Source organism: Pipra filicauda, unplaced genomic scaffold (genome assembly GCF_003945595.2).
Source record: "Pipra filicauda isolate LSUMZ 115617 unplaced genomic scaffold, ASM394559v2 scaffold236_size1216567_pilon, whole genome shotgun sequence".
NCBI lineage: Eukaryota > Metazoa > Chordata > Aves > Passeriformes > Pipridae > Pipra > Pipra filicauda.
The window spans coordinates 192,448-218,302 of NW_024104350.1; the positions used below are offsets into that span (position 1 = coordinate 192,448).

At 39.6% G+C, this 25,855-nt stretch overlaps 1 protein-coding gene across 4 annotated transcripts in view; it reads right to left on the reverse strand.

Moving 5' to 3' along the window:
* Window positions 1–12,791: 12,791 nt before the first annotated feature.
* ERCC6L2 (ERCC excision repair 6 like 2) overlaps window positions 12,792–25,855 on the reverse strand; it is a 50,629-nt gene continuing 37,565 nt past the window's right edge. For all 4 annotated transcript variants that reach the window (XM_039381683.1, XM_039381684.1, XM_039381685.1 and 1 more), the window contains 2 exons: window positions 16,112–16,299; window positions 12,792–14,027 (listed from right to left, as the gene is read on the reverse strand). In XM_039381683.1, the coding sequence (XP_039237617.1) occupies window positions 13,064–14,027; window positions 16,112–16,299 (1,152 nt within the window). In that variant the 3' untranslated portion in view covers window positions 12,792–13,063. The remainder of the gene's footprint in view (window positions 14,028–16,111; window positions 16,300–25,855) is intronic.

Here is a 25,855-nt window from a genome sequence, read left to right on the forward strand (position 1 = left end):
TGCAAAAGAGAAAAGGAAGAAAGAACTACCTGGCAGGAAGATTGAAGAGCAGGTGGTATTGCTTAAAACCCCTTGGTTACTGCTTCAGCCTGAGTATAAATTATCCCTCTAGAGGCCAGCAGAGTATCAAAAAACAATTACCATGAACTAGACCATAATACTACTGTAGACTGAAGTCTTGCCCAAATTATTAACATTTAAAACTTTTTCCAGCTGTTCAAAGGCTGCCTTTTGCATTGAGGCTGAACTGTCCTGCAATTACCAGTAGGAATGTAAAAAGCATGCCCTGGTATTACCTTCACCATGAATCTAGATTCTTGTGTGGGGTCAGGGATGTTAGAGAGTGCTCACCAAAACAACCCCACTGCCTTCATTCACACAGGGAAGAGCTGCTGATTTAAACAGTGTGTTTGGGGTTAGTGCACACTTAGGAGAAGCAGTGTTTGTTGTGGTCAGGGATGGGAATGGGACTCCAACGCACTCCAGCACTGATCTGCTGCTTCTGAACTTTGTGTCTTGGTTTTACCATCTGCAAAACAGACATTGTAATACTTCCACTGCACAGCTGACCTGGGAGAAACACCTCCTGCCCCACAGAAGGAAGAGATTGGAACATTAATTACTGCAGTCAATTACACGGAAAAGCTTCAATTTCAAGTGCAACGAGAACACAAAAGAGTGAGAGATTTGCCAAATGAAACAGGTATATGCATGCCTTAGCATTTTTTTCTCATGAGTGCATTGATTTAATGCTTTCACTTTGAGTGGGTCTTACTCTTCAGGCTTGTTCCTGCAGCCCTCACACAGTCACATTCCCACAGAAGTTTGCTTGAGGAAAAAACTGAGATTCACTTTTGTGTGTTTTCTCTTGGTGCCAGGAAATATTATCCTTTTAATTAGCAGGTCCATTTCTTTGATAACTGCTTAAGTGGCCTCACTGCAATTTCATCTCTTTACTTGTCATCCAGCACCTGGGAGGTAAGGAAAAAGGAAGCAAGCACTGAATTTTTCCACCACTTCTGCAGAGGGATATTTCTGAGACACTGTACTTTTGTGGGTGGGCGGATGGATGAATAGACAGACGGAAAAGGGAGTTTCCTTTATGGGATTCCAATAATTGGTATGTGGTTTACATTCCATTCATCTGAAGGACTCTTATTTTAATCAGAAACAGGCCTGGGCTACTAAACTACCTCTAGTGTTCAAAACATGTCCATGCTTTCAGCCGGTGACTTTTCTCATATGCATCTTTTCTCTGACACCCACAGGCCCCAAGGAGAAATGTGGTCATTTACCACCAAGAACTCAGAGTCAAGTCCTATAACAGGAGTTGGTCCAGAGCCCTCTTCCAGGCAGGGGTTTTCTGATTGCTGGCTTACAAGCAGAAGCACTTTAAAGTGTGGTATTTGAAGTTGGCATTGATTTCTCTGAGCGGGTTTTGGTGAGGTTTTTTGTTCCTGGGCTCATCCAGCTCTGGGAAAGCCTTGTCTGGACAGTGTTGGGGAGGTCTGGCAGCACAGCCTGGCCTCAGTAACGAGATACTAATGCAGACAACTGCTGAGAAAAGCCCCATATTCAGCAGCTGGACTTGCAGATGTGCTTTAAGCACAAAGGAATGAGAGGCTAACACCTTGTCCAGAACCAGTCAGACTAAATAAACAACAACACAGCTTTGGAGCTGGTGAAAATTCAGAGATCTTCAACATCAACTGCTGTCATCCAGGGGCAGGGAAAACATACAATGACTTCTAGTGTATTGGTATCCTGAACTCTCTGGACCCTTTGTGATAGATCCCTAGTAAACCTTAAAAATTTCTTCAAATCCCACCTTTCCCACCTTTTCAGCTAAGTTGCTTCACTGTCCAATTTTGTCTACCCTTACCTTTTAGTTATGGATGCCCAACAAATTTATCTTTTCTGTGTTTTCTGTGTGGCCTGACCTGCCCAGACAGTAACTGCACATGCTTTAGGGATTTCCATGCCACTCATCCTTGACTGCACTAAGTGCTCCCTGTCACAAGCCCCTCCAGTGCAGGTCTGTCCAGCAGAACAGCAGGAGATGTGCTGCAGGCGGATCACTTGTGGCAGGAGCAAACACCTCAATCACACACCATACAACCTAAGAAAGGTGGAACAGTTTCACTGACAAAGCTCTGTGTCAGTCTAGGTCCATCACACTTGCATGTGCACTTTCCCTGTGGGGAGAGGGTGACCAGGGACAGATTTGCTGTCAGAGGGAAGGCTAAGCCTGCCCCCTCCTTCCCACACAGAAGATCTGTGGCAGTGGCCTGTGGACATGGACAAGAACTGCACAGTCACCTGTTCTTTCCAGCTCCATGCACCCTGAAAAGACAACATGCCACTTGGCTTGGCAATTCATCAGTCTTTGGCCTGCACTAGGCAAATAAGAATTGCTGATGTTGTGAAGGAAACAAAACAATCAAATGCCTCTTCTTTCTCCCTTGTGATTCAACAGCCTCTTGGAAACGTTCATTTCTCCACTATTTATTCCAAGTGTGAGACCCTTGGGACCTAACTTAACACTGGCACCGGGAGGTGAGAAGTATCTGAAGCTGCATTCTGGGTTGCAAAGACCTCAGTAAAACCCCCTGTCTGCAACAGGATGATTTCTTCTCTCATGCCAGAACAAAGCAGGAACCTCACACCTCGGGCAGACCCTTTAGCCTGCATTCTGCCAGACCTCTGAGAGGTGCAGGCCCACCCTGTGCCACCCAGGGCAAGGAGATCATTGTTCATACCTGTCACAGAATGCCTCCACCAAATTACATTACCCCACTTTGCCCTGCCTGGGCTTCCACAGATCCTGATCCCTCAAGATCCAACATCTCTCTCCGAGATTCACTTTGAAAGAGATTCTTTCATCCTGATTTAGTTCAGAGCTGTAAAGAAGTTAATCTTGTAAATATACCAGTCGTGCACAGAATCACAGAATGTGCTGAGTTGGAAGGGTCCCACAAGGACCATCCAGTCCAACCCTCAGCCCTGCACAGGCCCATCCCCAGAGTCACCCCCTGTGCCCCAGAGGATCATCCAAACCCTCCTGGAGCTCTGGCAGCCTTGGGGCTGTGCCCACTGCCCTGGGGAGCCTGGGCAGTGCCCAACCAGCCTCTGGGGGAAGAACCTTTGCCTGAGATCCGACCTGAGCCTGCCCTGACACAGCTCCAGCCATTCCCTGGGTGCTGTCCCTGGTCCCCCAGAGCAGAGCTCAGTCCCTGCCCCTCCTCTGCCCCTGCCCAGGAATTGGAACTGCACTGAGGTCTCCCCTCAGTCTCCTCTGCTCCAGCTGAACACACCAAGTGCCCTCAGTGTCCTCACACAGCTTCAAATCAAGGCCCTTCCCCATCCTCATTCCCTCCTTTGGACGCTCTTAAGCTTAATATCTTCTTTATATTTTGGTGACCAACCTGACACAACATTCAAGGTGAGGCCACACTAGTGCAGGGCAGTTGCAGAGCTGGCTACACTGCTAATTTAGAGTAAATCTATCAAGATCAGAGATATTCTGATCACTGAATACTGGACTGAAACCAGGATTTGGAGTACTCAACCCTGTTCTAGCCAAACAATTTCCAGTTAAATGAACAGTAACGTTTTGTTTGGTTGGTTTGTTTTCTTTCTGCCATGAAATAAACCATTATTTATTTTGAATGCTGAGATTTATCACAGAGCTAGAATTTGCTACAATAATGCTTTGCTGATGACATTCATGGTGTTCCAGGGTAGAGCCATTTACTTATTCTGGACACCAAAACAGCTTGACACAAGGAGTCTTTGGATTAATCTTTTTGGGGTTTACTATAATAATTTTGCACCAGTTTTGATTAAAGGAAGGTGAAATGCTGAATAAACTGTGACCAGCACACCACAGGGGACTCCTGGTAGCACAGTCAGTTCATTTAATCATTCCCCAGTGCCATCCCTGGGCTGCTCAGATCGCACCATCACACACCAGGAGCTATAACACAGCCTTTAATGTTCATTAAAGTATGACTGCTTAAACTTCTGCGTTTGACCCCCCTCTTCTCTTCCCTTGGCTGGCCACAACTGTTCAAGTGTTGCTGAAGGTTATTCTGCTGAAGTATTAAAAAATGCTTAGCTAAATAGGTTAGCTTATTTGCTTTTGCTGATAGTAGCAGTCCACCCACAGAGCCCTTTCAAATCTCTTCAGTGTTTTGGAAACTGGATAAGGGACTTATTCAGTGACGTGCAAGTTTGTCTGAGCCAGGAATGAAGCGTGCATTTCATGAAATGAGAAATAACCCCAGACCACACACAGAGTGTAATTTCTGAACTCCGGCTCGGGCGCTCTCTTTCCCTCGTCCTCGCACACACACACACCCCCCCGCTAAAACAACCAGATGATGACTGACATCCCTAAATCCTTTAAGCATTCTTTTACAGCTAGAGCAGAGGGAGGTTTTCAGAGCTTAGGTGGCTCATTATGAGCAACAAGCTGATGAAAAAATGGATTAGTACAGTATGTGCATACCATGCCAAAGAGAAATAGCAAAAAGCCTATGCCATCTAAACACAGCTTTCAAGAGGAGAAACTGCTGATGCAAACATATTAAAGCTATTTTTACTGCACAGGAGATGAGGAAAAGTCCTCCCCACAATTTTCCTAAAGACTAATGTTGGTTCTGTCACTCCCTGTTTAGTCAAGCTAAAATCACTGAGTGTTTCAAATATTATTTTCCATTATAATCTAAAGATTACTGGCAGGTATGCTTATTGCATATTTAAAAAATCACATAGGAACTATACTGCATGGCTGGTGAGAACAAACTACACACAGAAGAGGCAAAGGGCAAACTTTTCCATAGTTGTTACTCCATTGCTTCAATAATGCTTCAATATACTCTCCCAGGCTTAATTCTGCACGGCCTTACACCAAGTGAGGGCACTGCAACAGTGAGACAGCAGCCAAACCCCTGCCCAGCTCTCCTTAAATATTTCCTTTATGCTAGACCAAAAAAAAGCAGCTTTACTGCATTCAACAGGCAAGGAGTTCTCCTGCATCACAACAGTAGCACCACCGCTAAGCTGCCCCTGAAGAGGTTAAAAGGAACAAGCAAAGGTGCTCACAGGCTGACTCCTGGGAGCACCCCTTTCACTGCCTTGTACCTGGTCAGTGATACCATCACACAACTGTGCCACTGATACTATCTGCTCATGCCTACAAATGCACATCTACGCTCCTATTATATGCACTGCAGGTACTTCCACCAATAGTTAAGGTTGCTTAATACTTTCTGTTATAGGACCCTGCATTCAGTTGTTTATAAGTTTGTCAAACTCTCAGTGCTCAAGCTGAAATTCTCCACGCTGAGTGTCCGTGGCAGGCTGAGTTTTTCTGCTGAGTTTCAACTGAAGCAGAACAGCTGTTCTGCAAAGGGGGCTAAAGGGGAGAAATCTCCCTTTCCCCCACGTTTTTTCTCATTTCAGTGAGAATCTGTTTTGCTTGCATGTTTTGGGAGAAATACTAGGGGTGGGAAAAGGGGTTACTTTACTGTAAGGAGCCAGACTGTCAGGGTCATGCCCAGTACTAGCCTTCTGAAAACCTGCCAAATCTTGGCCACGTTAAGCTCTAAACACTGTGGTTTACCCATGTTCCATATAAATCTCCTAGAGAGAAGCACCATTATTTTCTGAACACTCTACAAAAAGAAAAGACTACCTTGAGCTCACACACCTCCTCCACCACCAGACTACGTGTGCGTCCTTCCCACAGATGAACCCAGTGTCCTGGCAATTACAAAAGCATTTATAGAGCAGTTTGGGTCTTTGCATGCAATTTATGGTCCTGGCCCCCAGAAGCTGCTGAGAGTGAAGTTCTGCCCGTTATTCCATCAACATCCATGGATGGTGCCCATGCAGCACCCCTGAGGAAGCTGGTTATCTTGGAAACGAGCCCAAGAGCTTGGGTTCACAAGAAAGAAACACAAAAGCAGAGCGGGCTCCAAGAGACAGATGCAACATAGCCAGGGCATAATGATCCATTGTGTTAAGTACACAAACACTGTCTCCAGACTGCAGAAGAGAACCAAGATTTCACAAATGCCTGCACTCTTGTATTCAACCAGTTTCCGTGACATCTACTAACAACTACGTCCTTTCTTCCCCTGACTGGCTGGTCCACAAAAGAGACTGTGACCTACTGCTATTAGCCACTCCAACTGGTCAAGTAATTCAAATTTTGATTCTAAATGTTCATAATGATCCACGTGGGAATCAATCACTTCTGAGTAAAGGAATTTGTTTTTCTTTATGGTTTTATCCGAAAGTTTTCAAAAAGCACCTTGTCAAAACTGTGCTAGAAATAGTAAAATTATAAAAACACTCAGAGTTTAGAAAATGACAGCATTACAAATGCTCATGCATTCTGGCACAGTCTTCCACTGTATGCTTACCAAGACTAACTTTTCCCAAGGACATCACCTCCTTTCCCTTTTGAAACATGGTGTCCTCTGTAGAGATCCCTTCATTTCTTTCCCTTTCTCATCTGCAGTTTTTCCCTGTGACTGTCTCAGCACAAGGCCAAGAATGAGGAGGCCCAGGTTGCACCACAGATGAGCTGCAGGCTCTGCTACTGTGAAGCACAATTGCCCAGTGGGCTCCCCTTTCAACGCACTCAAACCGAGCTATTGGGCAGCTACAATCTTCTCCCATTAATTCCCAGTTCCCTGCCTGAACAAAAACAAAAGGTACAGGCAGACACACATCCCAGACTTCATATCTGTTATGCTGCTGTTATCTGTTATCCTGCAAGGCTGAGAATGGGAGTTCTCTGCTACCAGGAAGAGCAGAATCACTGCAGCTTCCCGGAGGTTCTGAACACCGACTTCTCATCTCTGAAGGAAGGAAACAAAAAAAGATAAACCACTGACATGCTTAAAGTATAGTAACTCAATTACAGAGGGGTTTATTGCTTGCTCTGAGTCTTTAATATGAAGTCTTCTAAGATGACTCTTGGGATTTCCCCAGAGGAAAGTAAAATAAAAGTGTCTTGTTCTATTTTTTAAACTCCCTTAAAATTTCTAAAATTATTTTCTTACCATGAGTGCCTGAACCAAAGGGTAAATGAAAACATTAAAAAAATACCCACCATTTTAAGTAGCTTTCCTCATTATTGAAAAGGATTATTATTATTATTATTAAAGTTTAAATTACTATTACTTTAACTTCTCCTTTACATAAGCAATAGCAAGTCCAACTTTCACCCTAAGTGTCTTCCTACTGCTTCTATTTCTTTCAACGAAGTGGAATTTATAAAAAGAATCCCTTAATATGTATCCAGAAGTGTTTCAAGAGAAACACCACAGTTTATTCCAAGCACATTTTCCTATTGAGTTTCTTCTCAAACTAAATAGAGGACTGCACAGCCTAAGAACAAAATAAGAGACTGCACAGTCTCTTCTGTGCAGCTTACAAAGAATCAGAGAGATGAATGCCACTGAATGTAGGTATTTGTGATGGATGCAAATTACAATTTTTTAGTGGTTTCTCAGCTGCCTATGGTTTCAGAGTTTGAAACAAAGGACCACCAGATGGTAAATTATCCAATTACAACAATTTGATAGAACCACAAAATTCTAAATGACAAAATTATTCTATGTTCCCAAGATTCAAACAACAGTATATCAAGTATGAAGGTAATTGCCACAGGCCTAAAATACATTTTTTTCATGCAATCATAATTTCCCTTACTGTATGTTAGAAGTTGATTATGTTATATAATCTAATCAATAATTCTAATTTATACATACGTATATATGTATAATATGTGCCAGACAGTATATATATAATACATATATAAAATATATATTATCTACCTGCAATGATTAGAACATTCAGTAATGAAAAGTAATAATGCCCCTTACAAGGAACTTAGACTCCGTTAATCCTAAATACTGCAGTGAAGCATCAGAAGCAGAACTGAACCTCAACATTTGACTAATGAGAAGATACTCCTCGATACTGCCCTCAAGTATAAGACTCTTAAATTAGAATTAGCACATTGTAATTACAGAAATATACATATAACCACAACTATGACACAGTGGGGGGCTGAGAGAGAAGCAAAAGGAGTCCAAAATCCTGTAACTATGCTATTACAGCATCTGCATTTAGAAGGACCAGGACAAGTTAAATCTCTGAGTTTGCTGGGATGAGACCAAAGCACCAAAGTGAACTTTTAAGACAACAGCTTTCTTAGGGGCACTTAAATTACAGTCCCAATTAGACCCCAGTATGAATTTGTTTTCTTTGCCATAGAATTATGAACCAGAACAACCAGAAACTGTGATGGGACTTCCACCACAGCCTCAACCAAGACGCAAGTGCTGGCAATAGCTGTGAGCAGTTGCCTCAAATATAAACAGACATCTGGCATCTGTTTTGGAAGTAACTGGCATAGAATGATTTTCAGGGTGATACGGGAGATCATGTTTACATAAGCATTCACTTGATGGAAACAACTTAATATCAAACTAAAGTGGAATAAAATCCTTCCAGTACAAACAGTTCTGCTGAAGGAAAATACAGATTCAGTCTGAGTTGAGCAGGTATTCATTCAGCACCCCAGGTATCCCCACTGCTTTCCCACTTCAATGGGTGCAGCAATTAGGGATCGAGAATGTTGCTATCAAACACACAACCAACGTCCAGCCATTGCAACAGGCCAAAACAGACCAACACAAACCACACTGTGTGCATTTTCAGAGAACAATGCTTTAGTGCAGCGGGCCTGTTTATGCTCCAGTAGGTTAAAGTGATGTGTGCAGTCTCAGTTTGGTCGCACTACATGTGGACACAGACACAAGGCCAGGTTCTGACCACTCAGTTCCATCCTCTCAGCTCAAGCAAACTGAGAGAACTGAGACAATCTGTCCTCAAGTATCATACATACACCTATGCTTACATTCAATTATGCCTTTTATTTTAGAGCACAATCTTCACTTGGTCTTTGAAAAAGGAAATTCAGCTTTTTGGATGCTGACCAAACCAGAAATAACTCTGAAGCCCTCCAATCATCTTGTTTGGATGTACTTTCTTCCTCTTTCAGAATTAGCTGGCAGAATCATGTATAAGATACAGACTCATTCAGGCAATTAGGACACTGCTATGATACGCATAGGATCTACAGGGTGAGAGGAATACCTCTGAAATGCTTTGAATCACTGCTTACCTCTCTCATCTGTGAACTAAACACCCAATTTCAATAGCAGAAATTGCATTTCCTTAGTTACCTCAAGCCAGTTCCCTACTTTTCAGGTGCCTCTATTATCAGGAAGGCAGACTGGCATGAAGTCTACTTAGGCAGTCATCACTCTTTTTCTATAGAATGCACCAACTCAAGATGTACTGAATTGGGGAACATGCAAGGAGAGAGAGTTTTTGTAATATTACCTCACTTGTTGCATGAACTGGAATGTATGCAGTGAATAAGATATGCAGGACACTGCATGAACAGGAAAATATGTAGCAGCAAAGGCAGTTAAATGGTTCCTTGGAAGAAAAGAATCCTCTCCTCCTTCTGCAGTTGAGATTCCTACGGAATTTAACTTAAATCATCTTCTTATGTAGTAACAATAATTATCACCTTCAAAACACCCTGTGATACTTTGATAATGCTATTACCAATTACCCTTTCCTCCTGTTAATGCTGTTTTCACTCACTGGACTGAAGCCATGGCACAGGCACCACTCTGCCTTCCAGTGCCTGAACTCACCACCTGCTGAAGTTGAGCCAATACATCCTTTCAAACTGCCTTAATGTGTACACAAGATGTTTGCACCCTGACTTTCTGAGACCTAATCATTACCTGAAATTATTCAGTCTCCCGCCCCCAGATCAAACACGAAATCTGGGTACCACACAGCTACCCCCACAATGCAGTTCTAAGCATAGCCTCAGTTTGCAAATCACACTTCAGACTACTCCAAACTACACCGTAAATCAGACTCAAAACACTCCTGTTTTTAACTAGGTCTGGTGACAGTTTTGCAAACTGGTTGCTGAGATAGGTGCATTTGTTAGCACAGGCAGGGCAAGATTTCTTGCTACTTCTCTGGCAACCTATTTTCTGTCCAGTCAAAGAATTTTCATTACAGGCAACAGGAACTATTGGTACCAGCTGCTACATCAGGGACCCAGTGCCAGACCCACAGGAACTCCACCGAGTGAAAGAACAAGGGCACTGCAACAGGGAACAGCAAAAACCTCGCACGCCATTTCCACCCGAAAGCAATGACACCCTTCTCCTCCTGAATGATTTATATCCAGATCAGGTGACAACTACCACAAAGCTATTTCCTTGTGCTAGGAGGCTGTTAAGAGTTTTCCTGTAGCCCATACCTCCCTGCAAGAACCTGCACATGGGAGCTGTATGAACTCCACACCACCATAACCCTCAAGACAACATCCCCCAAAGCCTCCTTCATTTTCAAAGCCAAACAAAATCATAATCACAGATTTCTAAGAAGACAGAATGGATCTCTTCGGTTTTAGTATTTGAAGGATCTGTCTTCAAATGTAGGTAAATTCTTTTTTAAATTTGTTCAGCTTCTTTTTTTTAAATTATACAGACATCTCCACGTCAAGAATATTTTACAGACAGATCCCCAGGGCACTAAATTGCAGTATTTATACTTAGGTGATATCCCCTTGTAAAATACATTACATTACACAGGAAGCTATGGAGCGTCATACATCTTACTTCAAGACATCTTTCCATAGCTCAATTCAACTGCACACAGCAAATAGATTTTCACAAATACATCGTCAGTATTTGGCATACACGTGAATAAAACGAGCACATCTATGGAAGTTTTGATTCGTGCATATCATCACCTGAACCTGCAGATCAGCCTTCTACCCATAAAGTTCCACTGCTCTAAGGTTCTTCTAAAATGGGTAAAAAGAACTCGATCAGATTTTGCCCTCGCTGGTGTCCACTGATTCAGACTGTGACTGACCAACCTGCTCAGGTAAAGACTCTCCTGAGTGCACTGATATCAGCTGAAATCAAAAAGGTTATTTAGCCCCTTCTGCCCCTCAGATTGAGAAGTTATCAGTCTCTTCTTGTGGCCTAAAAAAAGGACAGTTTTATCTACGGAACTTTTAAGGGTATTCTCTCCTATTTTTGATTATAACCAATACTGGCATTACACAACCTACTACTATTTACCCTTACAGAGTTTCTTTGACAGTCTTTCTCAGACAGAGTCAACTATCTAACCTCAGTTATCTTTAGTGCAGTTTAAGCCGCTTAACTCCTCTTTTTGCTGTAGACACAAACAGACTATTCCCTTCCTTTATGCAGCAGTTTTTTTACGTATTTCATGACCATCTCCTTTATTCCATCAAATCTTCTCTTCCTTACCTAAGCAGAGTTTGCCTCTCTAAGCATAAGAACAATAACCTATAATGAAAATCAATATTGATGCCACCATCAAAAGGCCTTAATTTATGTCCTATTTATTAACATCAACAAGAAGGGTATACCTATTCCCTGACTTCAGCTGACTTCCTTCAGCTGTACATAACTCAAATGCACCCGTGCCTAACAGTTTACAGCTTCTTTTATTTTCTTAGTTCAAACTTTTTTAAAAAGCTACTCCAACTATCCTAAATTCCAGATTTATCTTAAATAAAGTGGTAACAGCATAGATTCAGGGTGAGAAAAAGTTACACATTAATCCTACTTATGCTGGTTACCTGTAAAGACCAAGGCTTTTATTACTTTAACATTTATGTTAAATACTCAGCTCCTTGTTCCAGGTAGTTAAGTCAGATTTCCTAATTAGGATTCTAGATGGCTTCCACCTAAAAAAAGTGCACAATGTTTGAAACAGAGACAGAGTGTAGCCTACAACAGCTCCCAGGACCTAAAGCAGAAGCTGCTCCAGATCAAATTTAAGCTTATTTTTCAGTGGACAGTCATCTACACCACAAAAACTACCACCATTCACAGTGCTGCTGTGCAAGTTCAGTGTCCAAGGTTTTAAAACTGCACAACATTTACCCTTCACATAAAACACTTTATACAGTATACACAGTGTAAACCCCTACACTGATACCACATTACATCTGCAACTCACCAAAACCAAGGATTAGAGTTAAGATTTCCAGAGCAACATGAAGTCCTGGCCTCTTTTCATCATGTGTTACAAGGTACTCCTCACATGATGCCACAGCATTGGAAAATGTGACTGACTATTTGGCAAATGAGATACAACACTGTGTATCTTATAACCACTCCTCCAATCTGTGAAGAACGGTTTTCATTGAGAAGCTTTATTATATCCAGCATTCCAGAAGATAATATCTTAGTCCATACATACTGTACTGCATATTCCCAACAACTGACAAGGACATAATTATGCCTATAAAAATAAAAAGGGAGATGAAATCCTACACCTAGCATCACTTAATGAAAAACACCAAACAAACAAAAACTGTGGTTCTTCACATCGACCAAGCTGAGTCGGACAGGACACTGAGGACCTACAAGTTCCACAGCTTCAGAGACAGAGCAAAATCATGGAGGGTGGGAACCCATCAAAAACTACTGGACACAAAGACACCATCCCTGTCTCAGGACATGCCTCAGTCTCTAGTACCTCAGAAAACATATGAAATATCAATCCTGTTATCTGTGGATTATTGAGATGACTGAGGGTGTCCAAACGTAAGTAAAGGGAAAATAATTACAAAGCACAGCTTTTGAGCCCAGAAATAGAATTAAAGAAAGCAAAGTGCACTCAGAAAATTCTAAAAAAAGTTTAATTTAAAATCAATATATCATAGCTAACAATATATAGTCTATATGCATTACTACGCCCATATGTATACACTGATTATGTAATTACATACATATTTGCATGTTGTTACATACATATTCACACCTGTAAAATGTAATTCTCTCTCACTATAGATATGAATTCATCATTTTGCCTTTAATTTCATGGAGTTACAATGTTTTATTCCATACTGCTGAAGTTCTTCAATGTTCAACTAAAATAATTAAAGTGCAAACTTTCATTTTACTGCATTACAAGATTTAGCACTGGACGGTTCATCTGAATCACCTGCATCATATTTTTTCCATAGAAAATTTTCATTTTTTTTCCAAAGAGAACCTTCACACACTTCTGTCTCTTCTGCCACTGTGGAATGAGGTGCTCTTTCACACAGCTTCTGTATGACTGCTATGTCCGTGAGCTTGATGAGCTTCTCCTCATTCTGCTCATTCAGCATATCCCAGAAATCTTTTGGTTTCCCTTTTGATTTTTCTACTTGCCCTGAAGAGAATCTCCTCGGTGATCCCGCAGGCCCATTTCCATCACTTCTGAAGAGGTCATTGAGAATAGAGGTATCTCCAAGTAAGTCCGTAAAAGACTTTTTCTTATAAATCTGAGCTTTTCTCTCTCCGTTTTCTGACTGAGACAGGGATCTTTTTTTTGGCAGCTGTGTTCCCTCTAAGTCCTGCTGTCCTTCACAACTTTTGACAGGCAGCACCTCTGATTTACTGTTTAATAAGCCAGATGCCATAAAATCCTTGAATGCCTGACTGTTTCTCCTTTCGATATGTTGAGTAGCAACAGTGGGTGACTGTTTACATTTTGCATCAACAAACACATCTTGTGAGCAGCAGTCATTGGGAAGCTTCTCTGTTCCTCCCTTACATGTCTGCTGGGCCTGTGTCTCTGTAGTTCTGCTCAGAAGTGCTTCAGTCAATGAAGGCCTAGACTTTGATCTTCCAAAATTAACAATGGATTTTCTTTTTCTAGACTGTGCTGTACCCAGTTCTCCTCCCTCACAGTCACATAAATCTTGTACTGGTATTTCAACTGAGAAGAAAGATTCCACCTCTGGATGCTTGGAAACATAGAATTCCTTCAACATGTTCTGCCTTGTTTCTGAGGTAGCTTTTGCAATATGTTCTGCAAGGTCTTTCACTGATCCCATATTAAAGTGGGATACCATTTCCTCAAATTGTGTCCTGTAATTATCAAAAAGGAAAAATGTGTTATTCTGACACCTTTAACTAGAAACAAAAGCAGCTTTCAAGCGATTAATTCAATTCACTTACTTCACATAACCCAGAAGGTAATCAGCAGAAGTAACTCCCTTATTAGAAGCATTGTTGGTTTTTATTAGCAAAGAGAAGAAAGAATAATAACTTCAGAAAAACTGAAATGACTTTTGAATCCCAAACTACACTGTGATTTCCTCAGCTTGCGATTCAAAGACTTACTGACTGTCACTGTAGGTAAGATACCATAAGAAAGGGTCAGATTTCAGAAGGCATTTACCTACTAAAAAAGTGTAGATGGATAGATGGTTGAATGTTGGGGGTTTTTTGTTTGTTTTGTTGTTTGGGTTTTTTTAGGGAGGGAAGGCAGGGGGAGGAAATAGTTGCTCAGATTTCTTTTGAAGAAGACTTGCTAAACAAGAGTTGGATAAAAGCTTTCACAGGAGACAAGGACTGTCCACATCATCCTACCCAGTGAGTTATGGAATATATTTCTGCTAACAGGCCAAGATCTAATTCAAAGAGATCACCCTAATTGAGTTAGCCCTAGTCTGGGGTCAGGTAACCCTACTGGAAGGCTGGAGAGGTGGCTTTACCCTCCCATGTCAGAGAAAGGATATCAAACACGTTGCCTTTCCTGAATGGGGGCTCCAAAAGGCAGCAAGATGTAACACTGTTTGCCTTAAACAGGTGACTGCAGACAGCTTCCCACTCTGCCCTACAACTAGAAGGGACTGAGACACAATCATCCTCACTCACTGCATGGCATATCCACATGTACACCAAGCCTAACTGCATGCCAGGTGCCAACAGATGACCTGCTTCATGTTTAAGAGTGAATGGTTTAAGCTTTTTGCCAGATATGGCTTTAGGATCTTGGAATTAACAGCCTCAGTCACTTCGTTACCTTAGAAAATTTTACCTCAACAAATCATTGAGAACTATGATTACAGTCCTGAATATTTTTAGAATGAAAGGCTCTTCTTTACCTGCCTGGTAAATATTTAGAATTGTCAGTGTCTATTCTGGTAAACAAATCCAGCAGCTCTACAGTAACAGTTTGGACAGCTGAGGGCAGAGAGCTGATATGACAGATCCTGAACACTTACAGGCACTACCTACCTGTCAGTTCTCATACAGCAATTTAATTGTCTCAAGACAATTGAAAATACGTAGGCAAGCCAAAGGAAATACGAAAATTCAATAATGTGTATGAAGAGCATGGAAAAACAGAAGAAAAACCCACATAAAAAAGCAACAGTACCTTTTCCTTTTAGTTTTTCCAAATATCTATTCTATAGGTATTTATTTACGTTTTATGTAAATATTTACTTAGTCAGCTCAGCTACAGATTTCCACTTTCTATTTTCACATACCACCTGGCTCTTTTTATTGAACTTCTATCTATGTACCAATGGAATTCAAAATTCATTTTAATAATAACAATTGCTTGGGGGAAAAGGGAAAGCAAGGGAGCAGAAAAGTTATTATCACTCCAAAAACGAGGGGGGAAACAAAACATTAAAAAAAATACTAAAAAATATTGAGCCTCGTGTTACAAAAGAAACACGAAGTCCAATTTTTTTTTAAATTAGTCTTTCAAAGAAAGTGATGAGATCTGGGCAAAACCAGTAGGCAGTCAGAAGCTCACGCTACAAAATGTCTTGTTTTATACAGTTTAATCACTGTTTTGTAGTTGTGCATGAAGAACATACCCTGAACACTCGTCATGATGACATCTGCACAGTTATGTGTTATATGACCACTGAACCAACCAAAATTTTACCTCAACAAATTATTGAGAACTATGATTACAGTTCTGAATATTTTTAGAATGAAGGGTTCTTCATTCTAATTTGTGTGTTCAATTAATCAGCTGCAGTACTCCTAATGTGGTGGCAGTGGAAGTTTCCCACTAGTTCCACTCTTGTCAGAGAAAACAATCAGTATTCCCTGAGTAGGGCTGAAATAAAGACAAAAGCAACAACCACCCAGAGGGAAGTTTGTTTTAACCTTAGAATTTTACTTCCAACTCACCAAAACAGCCTCACCTGCGTATTCCTTTGGGTGTCTTTCCAATCAAGAAGGTGGTTGAACCTACTCTGCATACTTTTTTCCTTCTCTGGGTCACAGGATGCCTGACATACAGATGATGTTGCTTACTGTTCATCAGCATTTCTTGCCCTCCCTTAATAATGCTCTTCTCTGCAGTGTTGTCTTCTGGGTTTTCATCATTTTCCTAGTAAAACGAGACATTGAAATTGTTAAGACAGCTCTGTCTCTGACAGAATGATTAATTCTACTGCACCCAGTTCTCTCACTCCTAGCTAGAACTCAGACTGGGATTCACAGCTGCAAAAAGAGTCCCTGCGCAGTCACAAACTTCCAGGGATGTGGAAGGGAAGTCTTGGTTCTCTGATATCTAGAACAAAAATACAATCCTATTTACACCTAAATTATTTTTAGGAAATTCTCACAAATTTTCATCAAAATTTCCCCTTTGCCAAAAAGCAAGCCAAAGGAAAAATTCAATAATGTGTATGAAGAGCATGGAAAAACAGAAGAAAAACCCACATAAAAAAACAACAGTACCTTTTCCTTTTAATTTTTTCAAATAAAATCACAGGAAAGAATAGCTGCTTAGTGATGCCCTCGGTCTCCCTACTAACACTACTTTAGAGATGAAAACACAAACTGTGTTCACACCTTGTCATCTGCAGTTCAAAATTTGCTTTCAGATTTACAATGTTTCTTCTCAATGTGTTTCTATTTGATCCGTGTCCATTTCCCTCATTTCCATGGGCCGTTCACAAGGGTTCTGAGCTTTAGGATCTCACATCTGTTCTCAACTTTACTTTGGTGAGAAACCTCGAGCTAGCATACAGAGAGAGATGTTAATATTTGGGACCTACAGACATAAATTTTCACTTTAAGACAAATGCACAGCTCCAAAGCTTAAAATTTTACTGCACTATTTTAAGTTACACTATACAAAACTGAAGCCAAGTCCCCAGTCGAGATAAAACCCCTATCCTCCCAATAATGGTATTAAGATTAAATTAAGATTGAATTAGTAGTCATTACCTACAGCACAAATATTTTACAATTCTCTTGCTGGTTCTGTATACATTTGTTAACATTTTAAATTTTTTTTTAACCAATGTATGGATAATACAGAACTTTGAAAGAAGAAAGCAATGGTAGTTTTAAAATATATTTATTTTGATGGAAATTTTGCATGAAAAACATTCATAGTATTCAGATCTCACTATGCTAAGACTTGACATATTTTCACTCTGTCAGTAAATCAGGGCTGTATAGTTTAATTCAAGAAAGAGTAACTCCCATATAATACAAGACTAGCCACGTCGGTGCCTGTCTTAAAGGTATTTTAAAGTCCCATAAATGTGCATCCATCTACCTCTTTTTAAACAAGACCAAAGTATATGAGGCAGTAATACTTTGGTTTACACATCTGTTCAAACACAGAAGATTTTTAGTATCTTTGGGAAAAAAGCCAAATGCTGTAAACACACTGAAAGTCATAAAATTGCTGGTCTTTGCAGAGGAACAGAATTAATGTCAGAAGTATTGCTAATTGCAAATAAATGCACAAATGGCATATTTAGTTCAGGAAGCACAAAATTTTAAGTACAGTGACCCACAGTGCCACACCCAAAAAAACAACATCCAAATACCACCATATACACACAAAGAGCTCCTCTTCTACCTAAATAAGCTGCTTAAAGATTTTTTTTTTCCTTAATGTAGAAAAAGTGACTATAAAAAAGTTAGCACAAGAGCTGAAGGAGCTAATGCCAGTGAAAGCCTGTGGTCACTGTGAGATACTCATGAAAAGCTTATCTCAGTTTTCTGGAGCAAAGGCAATTGGTTAAATGGTACCCAATTGGGCTGAAACACAACAGTTGGCTCTGCTGAATTGGTGAATGTTTCAGAAATTCCAGCCCCCAACTTCCAAATCCAATAACTTCTTTTTGAAAAACAATGAACACTTCTTCAGCAAATCGAAACCACTTTTTTCAGTTTTTTTAAAAATGTTTCCATGTTTGTTAAAGGTCAAATTTGAAGTTTGTTACTGTGAGTGATATATGGATAACAGGTACAGAGGTAAGCTCTGCACACTGGGATGAAAATACTCCCTCTACCCTTCTCTTAGAATTATCGTGAAAAAAGCAAAAACTTCAGTCATGTTCCAGCACTGTCAACATTTCACACTATTTTGCTTTCTTTTGAATTTGACCGGATGGATTACCCTCCTTAATTTATTGTTCTCATGGCCAATATCTTTCCAATTATCTTTTAATGTTTGCCCTCTAACTCACTGATTTCATGATGAAAACTTCCTTTCAACAGCTTTCTATACTTTCTGTTCCTCGAGCACCTTCTCTAACAAACCAGTGTGTCCCCATTATTTGTTTCTACATGAAATCCCACCATGACTGTACAGCACTGGTCACCTTCACCTGAATTATCATGTATATCACATGTGAAAGACAGTCTCCTAATGTAAGACTGAAATTAAGAGAATTTGACTCAACTAGGAGCATCAGACTCTTGTTCTGACACTACTGATACCAGCACATTTAAACTATTTATATTATTAATGTCACACCCTTTATGAATCAATAAATGCTAGGACCAGAATAAAATAATAAAGGAAATAAAACCCCTTCACTGTATGCTATAGCACACATATATCATACACTGTCTGCTAAACGTATTTTAAAAGAATTTTGACAGGGAGAATGACAGCAATCATGAAAGCAGTTAGTCTTTACTAAATATTTAAATACATTAAAGACAGTAAGCTTTTGCAGTGCACTTTAAGAAATTTCAGCTGTTCAAAGGGGAAAAGTTTCACTTTAACTGGAAAACATACTTACCGGTCATCTGATAAATTAAGTGTGCCTATACTGAATTATCTGTAAAACCATTACACATTTCTGTATCCACATTTTCTCCTTTCTGTAAAAACCTTTGGGGGCAGCAGGGGAAGGTGCAGTGAAATAATTACATTGACATCAAAGATAAAAATCTGTCTCCTGCTGCCTAAGTATGGAAGTTTTAAAACTAGTATGCACCTACCAAAACCAATTCTTGTCTATCTTTGACAGTACAAAACTTCAGTATCTGTTCTTCCTATAACAGGCATAAAGAAGCAGCTCAATATTCTGGAGCAATGAATGCTAATTTATGTATAAGCATCTTTAGACATGACTGAGATGACTGGCCACCTTGAGCCAGCAAATTCACTCCTTTTCTTTACTCCCTTCTAGCAAAGCAAATATAGCAAGATTAAAAGGTGTGGGAGTTAGATGAGAAGAGGGAAAAGGGGGAAAAGGGGGAAAAGGGGGAAAAGGGGGAAAAGGGGGAAAAGGGGGAAAAGGGGGAAAAGGGGGAAAAGGGGGAAAAGGGGGAAAAGGGGGAAAAGGGGGAAAAGAGAGGCTCAGGGATACTTTTTTTTCCAAGCTGCCTCATATCTGTGGCAATTCACTGAGTCACCAGACTTGGAGGATAATGAACATTCTTCAACAGCCTGAATCTGAAGTTGAAAATATGTTTGCATAATTATTCTTCAGCCATAGCTGCACCGTGTCTGACCATCTTCCTCTCTTTTACTGCCTAACCACCCAAAGTATCCCTGCAGTATCTTGCCAGATACTGACTTCCAGTCAGCAATAACCCCCTGATTTCCCAACTCACAGCTGAAACAATGTTATGAGGTTTTTCTCTTCAGGTATGTGTGAGACCATTGCTGTCAGATACCCAGGACACACACTTACACTGCACAGTTCCACTGTTTTCATTTCTCAAACAAACAAGAATGGCCTTCTCAAATGGCTTGTTGCCTTGCAGTCCCCCAAAATAATACAAAAGCATGAAACACAATGAATTCAGGGTGACTGAACTCTTAAAACACATCTTACAAGCAAATAAACCCTTATGCCATATCCTACTTTGTATTTTCCCACTCTCCTCAAAACGTGAGGCAATACATGACTTTGCATATACATTTGTGATTTGCAGTTGCTTTTGGATGATTATTGATAATTTGATCATTTGATACTGCATTCCAGTCTCATTATCTACCCAAATTACAATTCTATATAGTTTTTCTTTTTTTTCTTCCTTTTCTTCCCCCCCCCGCCCCCCCTGGAAGTTTTTCTGATATTATGTGTGAATTATTATGACCTTTTCATATGCTTTTCTTGAATATATGCTGAATTATGCTTCAAGTTACAATAAGGGTTAATATTTATTATGGCTCTAAATTACTCCTCCAAAATATTTTGCCAAACCAAAAGACCAGTAAAATTAAAGTTAATAAAACTAAAGAAATTTTAGAGTAATATGTACTAACTTTGCTCTGCTTGTTCCAAACAGCTTTTCTGCATAAATAAACTGAGATGGAGGACATTCCACAAACTCTGCTCTTTTGCATGGTAGTGGAGAATTGACTACTAAAGTCAACTGTGAACAAACTGTACTCTCTCTAATTCACATTTGTTTCCAAGTCTGTTTCTTCTACAATCAGGTAACAGAGCAAGAATTTTTTATTAGGAGTAGTTTTATTTATGTTGTTGAGCCTTTAGCCTTAGATTGAATAGACTTCCATCAGTACAGTATCGAATGTAGATACCGTCCTGATCATCGAGGTCTGCTGTGGCCCTTTGGAGCATCATGCTCCAGCAATTTAATTCCCTAGGCAGGAAAGGTACCAAGGTACCAAAGAAAAGTACCAAGATCAGTGTTTACAGAGCCACAGTGCTGTCTACTCTCTCATATGGATCTGAATCATGGGTCATCCACCGCCACCACCTGCGACTCCTGGAACGCTTCCATCAACGCTGCCTGCGAACAATCCTGAACATCCCCTGGTCAGATGATGTGACCAATCCATCTGTTCTAGAACAGGCAGCAGTCACAGGTATTGAGGCCATGTTGCTGAGAACACAGCTGGGCTGGGCAGGGCACGTCTCCAGCATGAAGGACCAACCACCCCCTCCCTAAGATCTTGCTTTATGGGGAACTTGCCACCGGCTGCTGCAAGAGAGGAGCCCCAAAGAGGAGATACAAGGACTGCCTGAAACAACATCTCAGCCTTGGCCATATTGATCAACAGAACTGGTCTACTCTGGCCTCCAGTCAGGAGGTCTGGAGACACACCATCTATAAAACAGCTGTCTCCTTTGAGAACACACGCAGGATCACTCTCAGGATCACTCTCGAGGAAAAAAGGCAATGCAGAAAGAATTGTGTATTGCAGAATACACCATCTAAGGAGTCTTTCTGCTGTGCCTTTTGTAATCGGATTTGTCTGTCACGTATTGGCCTCATAAGCCACCAGTGTGCCTGTAGCAAATGTGGATAGAGCCTTCCCAAATCTTCGTTCACGAAGCCTAGCCATGATGATGATGATGAGCCTTTAGCAAAGATAATTGCTATATGACAGATCACTGTCTTGCAACAAAAACATGATTTTAAATCAACATATTATCATATTATCAATAAATCAACATTTATTATTATTGTTGAGAATGAGAGGAGATAGTCAGCCTGTCTCAGAATTCAAAGTTTAAACTAACTGCTTACTCCAGTAGAAGTCTGTGGACTTACTCCTATCTTCTTTCACCTCCTCAGCCTTCCATCAAACAGGAGCAAAACCAAAGGCCACGCACATTCATCATAATGAAAATGCCACTCAACAAATGCCACATATGAACTGACTACATTTAAAAAACACGACCAAAAGCCATACTGGAATGTTTAAACTGAAAAAGTAAACTCAAAAAAGCAGCATTACAGGCCAATCATGTGGGAACAATTCTTTTAAAGCTGAAGAGTTCACCATCCTAGAAGAGCAAAGATAAAGGCAAGTTATCTCCCAAAAGCCTACTCTTTGTAAACAACCGTCTAAACTTGTTGAATCTGATAGCTGTGCAAACACACTGCAATCAGAGTTCCTACAACTGATAGAAAGTCTTTGTTTAAATAATCTACAAAATGTCAATGTAATACAAATAAGATAAAGAGGAGTTCTTAATGACACAACTTTTGTATTTACAGTATTCTCAACAGTACTTAAATCTGCAGTGGAGATACAAAGGGCACGTTTTTTCCTAGGCTGACAGCATGCTTAGTTTTTTCATTTACACCACATTGCAATAACATAAAGAGGGGTTTACCATTAATCCAGGTTTTACTACAAAGCATCTCGTTATTTCTCTGTCAAACACTGGCAATAGTGCCAAATGTCTGTCATCCAATTTAGAGGATTAAGTCTTCCTTTATAGTGCAATTCTTGTACGAATTTATAAAAATACAGATAAAGTTTCTTAGAGCTGGTCACAGTCTATATTTTGGCCTGAATTCCTGCCGCAAAGGTTGAATATGACAGCTGGCAGGAAGCTGAGGGAAGAATATATCCTCCCCCTTTTCAGTCACCACATTTCTGTTGCCATAGTGATTAATCCTCAATTGAATGGCTGTCTTTGTACATTTCTTTTCAGTAGAACTTAAAGTAAACTTAAGTTGAAAACATGCAGTTGACTAAAAAAAAAGAGACTCTACATATTCAACAGGTACAGCACATGGTCTTCTGACTAACACTTTTCCACATACTAAAAAGTGAAAATTAGCTCTCATGTGGGACATCATCAGTTTTCCAAATTATTTAGTGTGTCCTGTTCCCATTTTCTGTCTTTTTTTGTGAAACATCCAAGCCTTCTCCAAAGATTTCCCCAGGCTCACTCAACTCCCCCATCATCCTGGATTCCAGCTGAAGAAGTACTACACAAATTCAGTTTTACAGGAATTAGAGAAAGCCTATCCCAGACTTCCATACTGGTGTCAAACATTTCATATAGGCTGTTTTTGCCAATTAACATAGAAATTAATTAGGAAATTCATTAAGGAATGCAGTCATTTAATTGAGAATAGACTAGAAACACTTCTCGCCTCCAGGAAGTTTCTCCTTCTTATGGGAGGTAAGAAAAAGTTTCACAGATAACAGTGCAAGTTATCAAAAAACTGAAGTAAGTAAAAAACTTCTGCACTGAAAATCAGCCGAGTTGTTTTGGAACTTGGAGCTCACCAGAAACAAAAAATAAATCAAAAATACCAATACTTACTAAATGACTAAGATCTTAGTGAAGCTCTTAACACTTTCAATTCCCCCTCCTGCAAATTAGTAAAGTCAGAATAATTTTGAGCAATATATCTCATGGATTCTCAAGACTATGTTTTTTCCTCTGGAAGGCTGAAATAACTGTATGTCTGCTCTGAAAATTATGGTCTGGCTTTGAAGTCCACCATGTCCAGTCTACAGGTTCATTTCACACGTTTGCTTTTAGAAGCTTTTGTTTTCCATATGCTTCTCTCTGTGGTTACAGGTTGTTTTCAGCTATGTCCTTAGTTATGTGGTAATAGAGACAGTTATCTTCTATTTTTTTAATGAAACTACAATGAATATTTAATTAAGTCTCTTTGTTCAGAGAAAAGGTAGTTGGGGTATACAAATACTGGGCACAGGTAAAATTAAGGGCAGATTGGGTACTTACTACTGAATAAAAAATAAACTTGACTGAAGCCTGCAGTTCAAAAGGTTAAGAGAGACTTGACTGTGAATTACACCAGGGCAACCATGTAGATCTAACACAGACCTTCTAAACTCAAATTAGGGAAAGAAACTATCACCAAGATGAACTTTGGGCTAAGTAAAAGTGTTCAAGTCTTACATTTTTGTACAACTAATTTAAATCCAAGTTCATTAGTTACTCATGTTCTTAAACAAGGTGCTCTACATACCTTCAAATTTCTCTCCTGAAGAATAAGACTTGCTGCCCCACCACCCTTTATACCTTGGCTCTCAAGGATCTTCTCATGCAACCTCTCTCACTTTCAAAGCAGAGTCCTCACAGGTTTTGCAGTCTGCTCCAGCTTTAAGTAGTTTCTACAGCTCAAGCAACTACATTAGTCTCCATGATTCAGCGGTAAAGAAAGCACTAATAAACCTAATTTATACTCCTTTTAGCTACTACAGGTAGAAAAACAGGAAGCATACATTGTTTTCTACTGCTTTCCAGCAATTTATTTTTAGTTTACTCGCTCACCTAGTTTCCATAAATTAGCCATTGAAACTAAAGAACTTAACAGAGGCTATAAAAGTTTACATATATTTAGTGAAGTAAAAATGTGATTTGATGACTAGTCAATAGCAAGAAATCAGCATGTCAATGTTCTTACAGGAGGTTATTGATTATTTTTGCTTATTATACCCACTTATTATCACTGTCATTCCAGATTAATATGGAAACATGAAACAAAAATATTTCACTCAAGTGCTCAACCAAGATTTGGAGGAATTTGTATCTCTCAACTTGCAATTCATCCACTTCAATGGAATAATTCTAGTTTTTAAGAATTCTGGAACCCCTTTCACAGAGATATTAGTGATTACTTGAAAAATGTATTTGAAATACATTAAATCAGAAAATGCATTATCACAGACAGCCTGCTGAGTGAAACTGTAAAGCAGGAAGACAGAGTTGGCATAGGCAAAATGAACACCACAAAGGACATTTTACTTTTTGGTCCTAAGCAGACTTATCTATGAAATGAAAGGAAAATAACTTTTCCACTTCTGCTTAGAAATAAGAGAGTTTGATTATGTGTGCTTAGGAAGGGACATAAATATTATCAGGGAAAAAATATTATTCAGGAGCCTTCATGACACTATCAAATAAAGCTTCCATATAAATACACTGTAAAAATAGCTTCTAATTATGATCACTGATACCCAGAGAAATCAAACAGCTACACAAGAGTTTCTGAGAAACTCCATTAGACCAATGATGCCAGAAAATGACATAAGTGAGGAATTTTGTCTGATAGAACTCTGCTCTCCTCTCAATAACTATCAGTTTCCAATTAACATTCCAGCATTCAAAACTGTCATTTTATTTACTTAAAACAATGATGGAAATTCAAATGACTCACCTGTATTTTTAGTATTACATACAATGCTACTTTAATCTGTCGAAAAAACTTTTTATTAAACTTTATATAAAAGCAGCATTCTTTTTATAATGCAAGTAGTTGCTCTGACAGTGAATGTCCTGACTTAAACTGATGGGAAATAAGTAAAAATGACCAGCAAAGACTGATGGCCAGAAGCACAACAATAGTCATGTTTTTCCCAAAATGCCTTCTAAAGTAAAACAAAGTAATAAAGAATCTTTTAAAGTTGTCTGTGAAGCTCTGGCAGCTCTTTTTTTAAGCAGAGCAGAAAAAAAAAATCAGAGTGCCACATCTAAGAATAGACCATCATCTAGGGATTATTTCTGGATTGGTGCCTCTAGAGTAAAAGAAATAACAGGAAGTGAAGGAAGAGGCAGACTTCTCTATAATTTTTGATATTTTTCTTCCTACTTAGTTCTCCAAGAGAAGTGATACTACTGTTGCTTCTGAGCAACAAATTTATATCTTATAAAAACGGACAAGTTAATCAAGAGAAGTTGATTTCTAATACTTCCACTCACATAAAGTAAGCTCTAAGTTACAGGAACAAAACAAACTTTTTGAACAGAGGTGGATCAACAGACTTTTAGACTTTAAAAGTTTTCTTTCATTTATATTTGAGTTTAATAATGTTGTCAGCCAGTGCCAATTAATAAGTACCTTTCTACAGTACTCTTGAGTATTTTTGACCAACTTTTCTGTTAATGAGGGACATTCTAATGCAAATATGTTAGAATTAAAAAGGCCTCACTTTT